We start from the raw sequence: 11,998 nt of genomic DNA, 5'->3' as shown, positions 1-11,998 counted from the left end.
TTTCTGTTAACGTCGTTAAAATCCATTGTCAAAGCATCAGAAGTTGACAAACTTTTTCCTTCGTACTCTACACCAGCTAGACTTCCATGTTTAACACACAGGAAACTGTTCAAACTACGTGAACGAACAGTAACAGTCAAAATGTAAACGTGAACTTTCTCTCAATTAAGACAGCGAGTTTAAATATTGGCCTTTAATTTGTAAGACAGCGTGTTGTCTTACCTGGACTGTTTCGTTTCGTTTGTTTGGCGCCGTGTAGTCAAATCTCAGCATTACAGGAAATAGTGGTCCTGTTCTTCTTCTCCTGCCACATTTCAGGCCAGCTACCATCGTGGGTGTAGCACTACCGCCACCTTTTGGACGTTAATGACATTGATAGGGAACTTCTTCGTATGGAGGCGTTTGACGTTCAACTTCTTGTGTCTCGAATTCTCTCGAAGTGTCTGAACTAAACCGGGCAAAAGTTACGCCATAGTGTTGGATATTGCTTACTGTTTTGATTTAAATGGCAGCCAAATGAAATAGTCCACTGTACTCTAACTTGACACCTGCAAAAAACGAAGCGGCCGGATGATGGCGCTATAACACCAGCTTCAAGTGTGTTGGTTTATTGGTTTCACCCATAATTGACACCTCATTTGATCATTTTTGAGGTAAAAAAATAAGCATCAGTCTTCTCAATTGTGGTCTCCATGTCTCTAGGATTCCAAGTCAAAACAGACCATTCGAGTGATTACTGTTGTGAAATACAGTTGCGCTTGTATTAAAACATGAATACAACTTCCTTTAATTGCAATTCAAATTACAATACTCCATCCAGTGCTACACAGAAAAGCTGAATATGAAGGAAAGCAATCTGATGTGAAGAGCAGAAGTTATTGTATGGACATGGTGTGGTGTGTGTATGGTGTGTACATCACAAAGATGGCAGAGTTTTGTTTTTATTGTCCTTGTTGCGTGAAAAATATCTCCTTGCTGCTGCCGTCTCGTTCCTCTTAGCCTCCGTCAGCCCATCATCAGGAGCTGATTTCAGCACAGTGAGGCCTGACTCAAGCTCTGGCTCTTCATCAGCGCTCTCGGCCGGCATGGATCTCAGCCACTCCTGGTAGTAACCACGGAAACCGTTGATGTGAACGAGATAGTTGTTCCTGGACTTGAACTGGGATTAAGTGAAAGGGGAGATAAAGGGACAATATAAAAACAATAAAAACACTGAAGAAATACATGTTGTGTTTCAAAGATCTAACCATGATCGAGCACTGGTTCATTGTCTAAAGAATGGAAAATGTAGAGCGGATTGTAATTCGCTGTAAAATTGGTTGAATTCATTGGATTATTCCAATGGCATTTTAATGTCATGATGAAACTTAAATTTCATTATTTTTCCACTTCCTCTTCCAGCATACACAAATAACACAGCACACAGTCCAGATGCAAACGTGGCAAAGACATGAAACATACTTCAGTAAAAGGGCCAAGGGAGACATTGATATCCTTCATTTCCACTCAGTCTGCAGATCCTTTGCTGGTTAGTAGAATAAACTCCTCTTCCTCTGGACCACACAGACATGCAGTATTCTTGGGTGCACACGTGTACCAACGCTTACCTGGTCATAGTTGGGTGGATACTGGGCAGCAAACTCCAGCTGTTTGATGATGACATCATTAGGCCACACCTCCAGGTTTCTCATGCTTTCCAGGAGTTTCTTAAGGTAAATATAATCCAGTCTCTGCGAGGCTCGGCCAATCAGAGCAGAGAAGATGTAGACGTTTGGCCTAAGCCCCGTCTCCTGCAAAAACACAACGCCACGCAGGTAAAGATGAAGATCTTCTGTCCAGTCTTACTGTCTTCATGTACTGCACGGAAGCACTCACTACCATTTACACTACACTTCCGTTTTGATAAACTTTCCACTAATGTCCAGCCTGTGTTGACATCATCACATTATTAAACAGTATTCCCCTTCAGATACTACATCAATACACTAAACACTAGGATGTTTGTCATCACCTCCATGTCTTTCAGCAGCTGCAGTCCATCCTTCCATCGCTCACAGCCCAACGCAAGGCTCCCATACGTCTGTACGTCTGCCTGTAGGTGTCGCTGTCGCATCACACTCAGCACAGCCTGGAAACAGAGCAGCAAACAGAAATATACAAACTTAAAAAGACTCAACAATTATCTATACTAATCCAGGAGTACATTCTGATTCATAGAATTTAATTTTAATATAAGGATGACTGTCTTTGTAAAAATATATCTTAGCACAGGGTTGAGTTAATGGTGTTGTGTTCAGATACCTTCGCCCCATCGAGGTCTCGAGCTCTGGCTGCACGGCGGATCACAGAGTTAAAGAAGGCCACATCAAGCTTCACATTGTGCTGTTTGGCCACCTTGAGAAGCATCTGCAGAGACGTTCCTGGTTCCATTGTGTCAGCCAACAGGGACAGAGTTCTGAGATCTGGGCAGAGTCCATTCACCTCCATCTTCCCCAAGAAGCCTTTAGCACCTCCTATGAGGGCAAGCCTGTCAGATGCTCCACTCACAGTGCCGAGGGAGACCACCGCACCCCTTTTCCCCTCAAAATAGTCCAATAGGTTAGGAGGTGTAGAACTGTCTGCTAACTCACAAGGCAGCGGGACATTTTCCTTTGCTCTGACTGGCACCAACTGCTTTGAGTCTTGTCTGCTGAAGGACTCCTTCTGTGCAAAACATAGGCTGCCGTCACCGCGGTCGCCAGGCTGGGTAAACAACCGCCTTTCCATGAGATCAATGTCCACTGAACCCTGACTCCCAGACTTGACGAGGGTTCCATGTGTCCTCTCTTTGTGATTCTCCCAGTCAGACCCCAGCAGGACACTTGAAGCCAGGGCAGGGTCGCCGATCCCACAATCCCGAGCACATCGCAAAAGCAGATTATAGTTTTGGGAGTCTGGAACAATCCCTGACCTGAGCATCTGACTCCAAACCTGACAAAAAAATCAGGTTATTGTTATCAATAAACTACAAGAAAAGCAAAAGGCCACATTTCAGTTATCACACTAATGTAGTCAAAGCCTCATATTTCTGCATAATTTCTTCCTTTCAGTTTGTTTCTCGCTCATCAAAATGAAGAACATGTTGCACAGATAAACAGTTTAGGTGCATTGTGTGTTTTTAATAGTATTTGGATGAAAATTAGGTTTTATAGGGAAGAAGCAAAAGATCCAGCATGGCAGATTTCAGCTGCACAGGACAGAAACAAAATAGCTTTTTGTTAGATGACATCATTGCCTTATCCTTATGGGTCTTTAAACATGCATGTACCTGTAGAGCCAGTCTGAATCCTGCGTCTTTGTCCTTCAAAGAGGCCATCAGCAGGTAGTGAAATGTCTCTTGTGTCACAACATGGCCATTCTGTAGCATCTCCTGCACACAGACACAAGCATGAACCACGTCAGGGCAACTGGAACACAATTCAGTACAGCAGCAATTTATATTCAAGCAACACACACACACACACACACACACACATATATATGCATTACCCTCAGAATGTGAACACAGGCTTGCAGGTGATTGGTCATGGCGTGTGTCTTGAGGAGAGCGTGGTATGTGATGGAGCTGAGAGGATAGTTTTTGCGCCGCAGTTCTTGCTCCAGCTTCAGTGCTTGCTGGAGGCCGACTTGTTTCCGCGGCGACTGAGCACAGGCGTTGAACAGTGCAGTGTAGGTGGCATCTTTGGCGGTTAAACCTCTCTTCTTCATCTAATAGAGACACACACACACAGAGTACAGACCCTGATCTTACACCTTTTTCTTTAACGTTCTCAACAGCTGTTTGTTGTTGCGATTGGCATCATGCATTACTTTGACCCACTGTTGCTTATTTTCATCATTATTCTATATGGAAATGAACCGTCGCTCTCTCAAGAAACTAGCAGATGAACTTGAATGCTTCGCGATGATTTCTTTGGTCATTCCTACACCGTGGAAGGTGCACAGTCCGCTTTTTGAGTGTCCCCTTACGTCATTGTAGAGCCTGAAGGCCTGTTGGAGCTGCCCGGCTCTTCCACAGCCTCCTATCAGCACACTGTAGTTGAACTCCTCCGGCTGCAGCCTCTCGCCCTGCAGCATGTCTATGTTGAACACATCCAGAGCCTGCTGCAGCTGAGAGGGAGGACAGAAAAGAGTTCAAAACAGAGGAAGGAGGGGGGACACACAAGAGGAATGAAAGATTAAACCTATTTGTTGTATATATATGAAATATGTGAAATACGTATATATAATAATGACAATAATAACATCATAAGAGTCTGTTCCCTTTCTGCTCGTACATACAAAGGTGTATTGTGTAAAGTGTGTATACTGTTTCCTGTGTGTATATTGTTTAGTGTGAATATTGTTTCTTGTGTGTATACTGGTTCTTGTGTGTATATTGTTTAGTGTGAATATTGTTTCTTGTGTGTATACTGGTTCTTGTGTGTATATTGTCTATTGTGTGTATATGGTATATTGTGTATACTGGTTCTTGTGTATATATTGTTTCTTGTGTGTATTTATATTGTATTTCTTCTTCTGTACCTTTGCTACTGTCGCGACTGAATTTCTACTCCATGAGATAAACACAAGTATTCACAGCACTGACCTTGTTTTCTTTGATCAGCTTCTTGCATTGTAAGAAGTACCAGTACTGTGTGTTTCTCCTGCCGGGCCTCCTGTGAGCTCCACTTGTCTCTCTCTCCTCCTCCGCCTCCTCCTCTTCTACCTGATCCCGTATGTCCGGGCTGCTTTTCTTAAACGACCTCCTTGAGGACAAATCGGCGGATAGTGAGCCGAAAGCGGAGTCCTCAGAGCCCAGGGGGTCGGCGGCTCCTCGGGAAGCGGATCTGGCGGTGAGTCCGAGGAGCTGCGACCAGGCAGCCGGTGTGAGGGGTCCGGGTGATCGCTGCCATGCCAGGTGTCGGGACCCCGTAAGATTCAGCCGGTCGGGGGAGTTCCTCAGCGGGGAAACGGGAGGCAAGCAGGCGGCGTGGACCGACGCTTTCCTCCCGTTTCTGACGCACAAACGAGCGATGGACGTTAACATCCGTGCAGGTCAGTTCAGATATCAAGCCACCTGCTGTTCAACCACGACGAGGTTCCAACGATGTTCGTTTAAAACATCTGACAGTCAGAAGGTTGCATGTTGACTCTGGACGCCGCCATGTTTTTACTGCGAGTGACACATCAGACCTGAGCAGTCGATCGCACAAGTGCTGGAGCGATCGAGCTGGTAGCGGTGATGTGAAATATACTTATATTATCTACTGTATTCTTAAATTAACTTTCCTTTGTCATTATTATTATATGTGTTGTGTCATTTCCATCATTCTCGTTCATAATAATTGTGTGTATCATCGTTAGTAATACCGCTACTACACTATTACTGCAACTAATGTTTATATACTTTTAAAGATGTGATAACATTACCAATCCTTTGTATTTATTCTACTTGCTTATTGTTGTCATTCCATTTTACTTAACGGTCCCAACTTCAACTAAAGCCGGTCAAACTCCTCTATTGATAGATTAGTTTGGCTGTACAGCGCCCCCAACTGACCATTGGTGGATCCTGCGTTTTATCCGGAGTTGTGCGTGTGTAATGAAGTCATATCTTGATAAAAAAAATGGGATTTTACTTATTTCTAGACTTTTCTTGATTAGGTCGAACAAATAAACCCAACACTGACCTCTATTGACCTCAGCTCATGAATGACATTTTTTTTACTCGAGTGCTGATTTTGTAAACGTTTTGGCTTGTTGTAATTCCCAGATTATACCAGTAGAGGGTGCCAATAAGTCCTCAAATACGACCATAGAAGCGCATTGAGCTTTGCGTTTCAATATAAATGTTAAAAAAAAGTTAATTATGTAGTAACCTATCAGAGTACTGGTCTTTATGTTAAATGTATGGACACACAGAGGAACACACATCAAGTGTTCCTGTTGTGTTAAATAAAAAAATAAAAAAGTGAAATGAATTGCAAAATAGACAAACAAGTATTTGAAGAATTCATCTAGAATTTATTACAATATTTGATTTATGAGGAGGTGCAAAACTCATAACAAATATTTGTTCTATTTTGTACTTCTTGGCACTTGTTTTCAAAGTGGATGGGTTTTATTTGTTTTTGAGCAGAGAGCTAAAGCTAAACCCCTCAAAGGCACCACACTCCTTGACTGAGACTGTAAATGCCTCCCACCTTCTGGGGCTGTAGCTGACCCTGACCCCTGACCTCCCTGTAGAAGTCAGCAGGAGTGATTTCCCCTTTGAAAGACAAACAGCACAGGATCACAAAAAAGTAAACATGCGCTCATCATGTATTGTTGCACAATCCAGCCAGAAACCAATAGTAACGTAAGAGACGCTGGTCAGAGTTGTGTGGGAAACCATTAAACACGATGCTAAATGTCACCATGGTAATACATTGGAAGCCTGTGCCACATGGCTCTGGAACAGGGTAATGCGATCCAGCAGTGTTAGAGGGATATCTCTGATAACTGAAGTCAGATCTTCATGCTGGAGTGGATAGATGACCACGCTCAGGGCCGACCGCTCTGCTGACAATCTGAGGGAGACAAAGAGCAGGAAAAAGGTGGGATCTGTTAAATGTTTGATGTACATCACCTTTACCTCTCCCAACGCCACGCACACGAGCACTGACCTGTCCAGTAACGTTTTCTGCAGTGTGCGACAAGCTGCCAAGGTCCCACCCATGAACATGTGGCACACGATGACATCGGGGCACTGCTCCATAAAGGTCTCTATGGCAGAGGGGTCGAAGGTGCCGCTCCGCGAGATGAGACAGATACGCTTCAGATGAGAGCAACAAGACAGAGCCTCAAAGAATGATGCGTTGGCGTTCAAGTAGGGTTGCTCTAACCTGAAAACGCACGCACACACACACACACAATTCAACCCAATTTCGTAATTAATCAGAGGCTAAAACTATTCTTATTTTTGTTACTATCATTATTATTATTATTACACTGTATGATGAAATCAACAATATTAGAGCTTTACCAACAAAAAAAAGAAGAATATACTGACTATTGATAAATAATGCTCACTAATCTGGTGCTCTGTATCTTATTACATATTTCGGTCATTCAATCAGTGATGCTGAATCTACCATCAGGCCAAACACCATGCTAGGCTAAATCCTTATTACGATTTGGACTGAATTCAATTGAAATGAAATGAAAGATTATACTGACTTCTTACATGAGGGACACGTAAGTATGTTCTAACCTGAGTTCCTGCAGCAGTGTGCAGTGCTTAAGTGCATCCAGCAAGGCAGAAGTGTAGTTCATGGTTTTCAAAGTGCCAATGTTGGCGAGGGACAAAACCTGTAGTTCTTTGCAATGTTTGGCCAGCTGTGCCAGTCCTGTCCCTTTAAGGACTCCAGGCAGTCCCGCCAGGGTGAGACGACGTAATCCAGGCAACGCCTCAAGTGCCGCTAGGTGTGTATCACCGACTCCTCGAGCCCACGCACACATGCCCCGAGGCTCCACGCTTGCACGGGAGCAAGGCTCGAGCCGGGGCAGCACCGACACAAAACCAGGGCCGATGATCTCTAAGCTCTCCAAAAAAGGGCAACCTGCCAAAAACTGAGCCAGACCTGAGGTGCTGTCCCTTGACAAAACAGACTGTGTGTCGGGCTTGTAATTCTGGAGACCTACACGTGGAGCCTTCTTCAACCCCAGGAACAAGGAGGAGGGTGAGGGTGACTTTGCAGAGACGTGATGAGTGTTTAAGCCATCAGACAGGCCACAGGCAGGCAGAGTGAGGGAGCGCAGGTGTTTGAGTTTGGCCAAGCTGGCGCACAAGTGCGTCTCCCCGCCTAGCCCAGGTGTGATTTCATGGTGATAGTGTGTGTGCATTAAGTTCAGCTGTTTAAGGTTCAAACAGCCGATCGCTAAACGGTTAATTGTCCCAGAGGCCAGTTGATCTTCCGGCCCGCGTATCCCACTGCACTCCGTGTAAGGAACGTGGTTGATCCCGCTGAGGTTGAGGCTGATCAGCTGTGTCGAATCTCTGACGCCGCCTTGGAGCAGCGACTGGAGCACCTGTGCCCACAGCGCCGGGCAGCGGCTGAAGCTGAGGTACTTGGGGCTGCTGCCCCGCAGAGCTCGTTCCACCGACAGCGAGTCCAACCAAGAGCGAGGAAGCTGCAGGGCCTCCAGGTCCCCGCGCTGCCCTAAGCTGTGGGCCAGTGAGGTGGCGGCGGGCCAGTGTGCAGGGTTCGGGCCAGGAATTGACACGAGGAAGATTCGGAGACGGTCTGGAACATGAACACTGAACACGGCTAGGTAGAGAAGGAGCAAGGTCTGGTTTACCTGAGGACAGCAGAACGCAACATCATTACAAGATACTATGAGAGACATATGACAACAACCCATCAGACTCTTACACAAAGCAAACAAACAAAGTCACCTCTCCTGGGGCCAGCCTGGCACTGAACTCCTCCAGCTGTTGGTAATGTGGCACACTGCTCTGGCCCACCATTAACTGGCAGCAGACGCCCACACCCTCCCTGGTCACATCTGGGATGTCAAACTGAAGCGCCAGGCTGAGAGGCAGCAGAAACACGCACACGTACTCACACATACTCATCTATATTTAACACTCAAAGCAGTTTAACCGGTTAAGAGTCGCACATTCTCCTTAGGTAGCGACACAAATTTGAACGGACACTTTAGGTCTAAGAGATGCGATCGGTGAAGTGTGGCAAAGCTCAGGGCCGCAACCTGTCAAAGGCAATGTCCAGAAGTGCCACATCGTTCACGTGTTCACATGTAGAACAAAATGGAGCGGCTCTGCTGGGAGACGTAAATGGATGTTGACACTGAAATAGCCACATTTGAAATCATTGTTGCTGTGATGTCGGCGACAAGCGGAGTGCTGCATAATTCATTTAGGGGATTTGATAGAGATGCGATGCAGGAGACCCGACACCAGCAGCTTAAATAATTGAATAAAAGGCTTACAAGTGACTGATTTTGCACACAGCTCGAGTGCGATAACCTTTATATTACTCATACTACTCTTGTGTTCTTTGATTGGTCCTTACCTGCGTAGTTGGGCACAGCATGGGACCACGCCGTAACTGGGTGTCAGAAGTGTCTGTTTCAGCTCGGACAGGCGGCTCAGCGTATCCACCGCTTCCGAACTTAGCTGGGCGGCGCTGAAGCCCGGCGCCACGTCGAAGGCCAGCGATTTGAGCAGCGAGAGGGAGGTGAGGAGACGGGACAGACGAAGGGAAGTGAGGCAGCAGCCCGTGATGTCCAGGTGTGTCACGGCCCTGCAGCGCACCAGATGCTCCACGGTGGCGCCGGACAGCCAGTAGCATCCGTTCAGGCTGAGAGATCGCACCTGATTGGCTAGCTGCTTCAATATCTGCCGCACAGACAGATCATTAGCCTGGAGGGAAAACACAGACGATTCAAGTTCAGTACAATCAACTTCAAATAAAGTTCTGAGCTTGTTGAACCAAGCAGACACGCGTCCCTGATCTTACCATATACTCCTCAGAGAGGCTGACGTGTGAAAGTAGGGTCTTGTCATGGCAGAGTGTGTGTAGCTTGTGAGAGACCTGAGCCACATTCAGCAGGAGGTCACACACCGGAACATGGCGGAGGATGCACAGCAGGATCTCGTCGGACAGATCCGAGATTCCCACAGACACGGAAGCCATCTTGCTCTCGTCACACAAGATCTGCGATGAAGAACAGATGGTGTCATGGTTAGACGCTTTAGAGCTCCATTTGGCTTTCTCAGTGCCCATTAACGCCCCTAACCCCAGCATGCCCTGACCCCCCGCATCCTACACCCCTTACAAAACTATCCAGTGAAAGAAACAAATCCGGAAAAACACACACATCGCTTTTATTAGAGTGTAATAATACTCAATAGCTGTGTGTGTATGACTGACTGAGCTTATTCTATTGGAAAGTTAGGGAATGGTGCACGTTGCAACTCCAGATAAGCAGAGAAACTGCCGGAATAGTAGGACAGAATCCGTTGCCTATGGTGTTGTTGTTTTACCAATGTGGCTGGGAGAAAGTAGAATGTTTCCGAGACGCATATGTGCAGCGTACTGTAGGTTTAATGAAATGCCTTTATAAGGGCAGAGGATGATGTCAGCAATTAACAATTCACACGGTTCATATCATTCTGGGGTATAATTCAGTAGTGTATATGTATGACATCATTGCCGTAATTTGTTGGCTTGGTAACATCATTGTTGCTTTGTTAAGTTAGACGATGCTGCTGTTGTCTTACAGTATCTTACTAGTATCATTAAAATTCCTGGAATGTTCCTTTCATTGGAGAGTCCACCTTAGGGTGACGCTGGGGTGATGTGGTGCCAAAGAAGACCACATGTCAAAAGAGAGACATGTCAGATGATTTCCTACCCTGGCGTTAGTTTATTTGGTGGTGTTATGGTGTTTTCCCTCAGGAAGGTTAAAGAAGGAGATACAATAACAGCAATGTACTAACCCAGCAGCTGTGCATCTACATAACCACTAACAAAAGTGTCCAAAAATGCCTGCCAGATAATGGATACATTCTGGTAACGACTCTATTTAGTTTGTACATTCCAAACGTATCGGCTGAGATTAGTCACCCAAACACAAATCGCCCTCTAGCACGATGTCACCGTGTGTTTGTGTGTGTGTATGTGTGTGTGCGGGGATGACAGCGGTGTAACCTGTTGGCTTTAGCGTTCCCATTAGCACACCGGCCGGTCCGTGGTCCCTGGAAGTTTGTGAGCGGACGCACCTGAGCGACGAATCGAGCAGCGTCCCGTGGAGTTCCTCTCACAGCCCACTCATGCTCAGCGGCACTTCAACATGTCAGCCAGCGCCGCCTGAACTCAAACATTATTACACTCAGTCGTGGGTCCCGCTAACGACGGCGTCTGCTCCGCTATGCGGCTGATCGACGTCGGAGGGATTTCAGTGACGGATATACTTCCTGTCTGTCGGACGGTTCCAACTGTTTGTAATGACTGAAGAACACGCGCGTTCCTCACCACCCGAGATGCGACAACGAGAATGTGATTGGTTAAGCACCGTCACGTGATATAGAAATTTCTGAATTCTTTCCCGTTTTCGTTCGAATATGGCCGTACACGTTGCATATCCACACCACTAACTAACTATTTGTTTAAACTTTTGAGCATTCGCAATTTACTTCACTCCAGGGAAATGTTCCTCCAAACTCTCACCCGCGTCGGCTACAAACTTCTCCACAGCTCGCCTTGTTGTCGAAACCGGGTGGGGATTAACGCATTGGATAAATGCTTTAAAATAAGTACGGTAAAAAAACAAAAGTGTTTAAGGGGAGAGCGCTTGCATAAAGTACTTATATACGGTTACCGTTTTATTTACTAAGGAATTTCACTGAAATCACAGAAATTCATTGACCGGGATTCTGCCTGAATTTAACACACTCTCATTGTCATGCCTTTATTCTACATATTATTGAAACCTTCACCAAACTGAAACAGTGTATAATAGTAAGGACTTTTGAGATTATTCTTGTCCACAACACGGTTTCATTTCATTAATATTACCTTGCATGCTCATTAGATTGCTAGAACACGTCTTTATTTAAACCATTCCCTTGCTGACTATATTTGGTGTAGTTATTTATTTTATTGAAACACTGTGTAAAATAGTTTTGACTATAACCTATGGGTATAGAGATGCATGTCAGTGTGCGCGGTGAAGTGGCAATTCCACTACATTGAGCTGGATTGTTAATAATTTCAGTTTGGGGAAAATGTTAAAGTCTTTAAGCATATCCGTCCTTAAATCATACTCCTAGATTGAGATCCTATATGTCTGTATCCCAAAAATTGTGTTTCCATAGTTTTTTTTTTTTATATTCAATTTAGGGCAAATAAAATCGATTCATGTTGGATACTGATGCATCCAATAGTTCCCTAACAGTTTAATTGAATCCCCT

General features: G+C 45.3%; 2 protein-coding genes across 3 annotated transcripts; both read right to left on the bottom strand.

The window, feature by feature from the left end:
* Positions 1-916: 916 nt before the first annotated feature.
* Positions 917-5,256, bottom strand: ptcd1 (pentatricopeptide repeat domain 1). Its single transcript, XM_076148052.1, has 8 exons — positions 4,628-5,256; positions 4,009-4,149; positions 3,529-3,747; positions 3,308-3,409; positions 2,302-2,970; positions 2,012-2,128; positions 1,608-1,790; positions 917-1,159 (listed from the first exon to the last, which is right to left on the bottom strand). Exons 1-8 carry the CDS (start codon positions 5,066-5,068, stop codon positions 917-919), a joined length of 2,115 nt encoding a protein of 704 aa, XP_076004167.1. The 5' UTR covers positions 5,069-5,256.
* Positions 5,257-6,024: 768 nt separating this feature from the next.
* Positions 6,025-11,020, bottom strand: fbxl18 (F-box and leucine-rich repeat protein 18). Of its 2 annotated transcripts, none has more exons than XM_076148160.1 (7): positions 10,737-11,020; positions 9,543-9,740; positions 9,096-9,445; positions 8,459-8,594; positions 7,274-8,361; positions 6,687-6,905; positions 6,025-6,590 (listed from the first exon to the last, which is right to left on the bottom strand). In XM_076148160.1, the coding sequence occupies exons 2-7, from the start codon at positions 9,717-9,719 to the stop codon at positions 6,434-6,436; spliced, it is 2,127 nt and encodes a 708-aa protein (XP_076004275.1). In that variant the 5' UTR covers positions 9,720-9,740; positions 10,737-11,020; the 3' UTR covers positions 6,025-6,433. The 2 variants fall into 2 exon arrangements, with proteins under 2 accessions (XP_076004275.1, XP_076004276.1); XM_076148161.1 differs by having other exon boundaries at positions 10,808-11,019.
* Between the last annotated feature and the right edge of the window lie 978 nt (positions 11,021-11,998).

This window comes from Genypterus blacodes, unplaced genomic scaffold (genome assembly GCF_046128005.1).
Source record: "Genypterus blacodes isolate CSIRO-AG114 ecotype Tasmania unplaced genomic scaffold, CSIRO-AGI_Gbla_v1 ptg000039l_1, whole genome shotgun sequence".
Taxonomy (NCBI): Eukaryota; Metazoa; Chordata; class Actinopteri; order Ophidiiformes; family Ophidiidae; genus Genypterus; species Genypterus blacodes.
The sequence above is the reverse complement of the archived record's forward strand: the minus strand, read 5'-3'. Positions and strand labels throughout refer to the sequence as shown.

Bases quoted from the DNA above. Each gene is read 5' to 3' on its own strand.
- fbxl18 (XM_076148160.1), bottom strand. From the start codon at position 9,719: ATGGCTTCCGTGTCTGTGGGAATCTCGGATCTGTCCGACGAGATCCTG. The intron at 9,446-9,542 runs GTAAGATCAGGG...TTTTCCCTCCAG, and splicing joins GCCTCTCTGAGGAGTATATG to GCTAATGATCTGTCTGTGCG. The intron at 8,362-8,458 runs GTGACTTTGTTT...TGCTGTCCTCAG, and splicing joins CCAGGCTGGCCCCAGGAGAG to GTAAACCAGACCTTGCTCCT.
- ptcd1 (XM_076148052.1), bottom strand. From the start codon at position 5,068: ATGTTAACGTCCATCGCTCGTTTGTGCGTCAGAAACGGGAGGAAAGCG. The intron at 2,129-2,301 runs GTATCTGAACAC...CTCTGTTTCCAG, and splicing joins GAGACCTCGATGGGGCGAAG to GCTGTGCTGAGTGTGATGCG. The intron at 1,791-2,011 runs GTGATGACAAAC...GTGTTTTTGCAG, and splicing joins AGCTGCTGAAAGACATGGAG to GAGACGGGGCTTAGGCCAAA.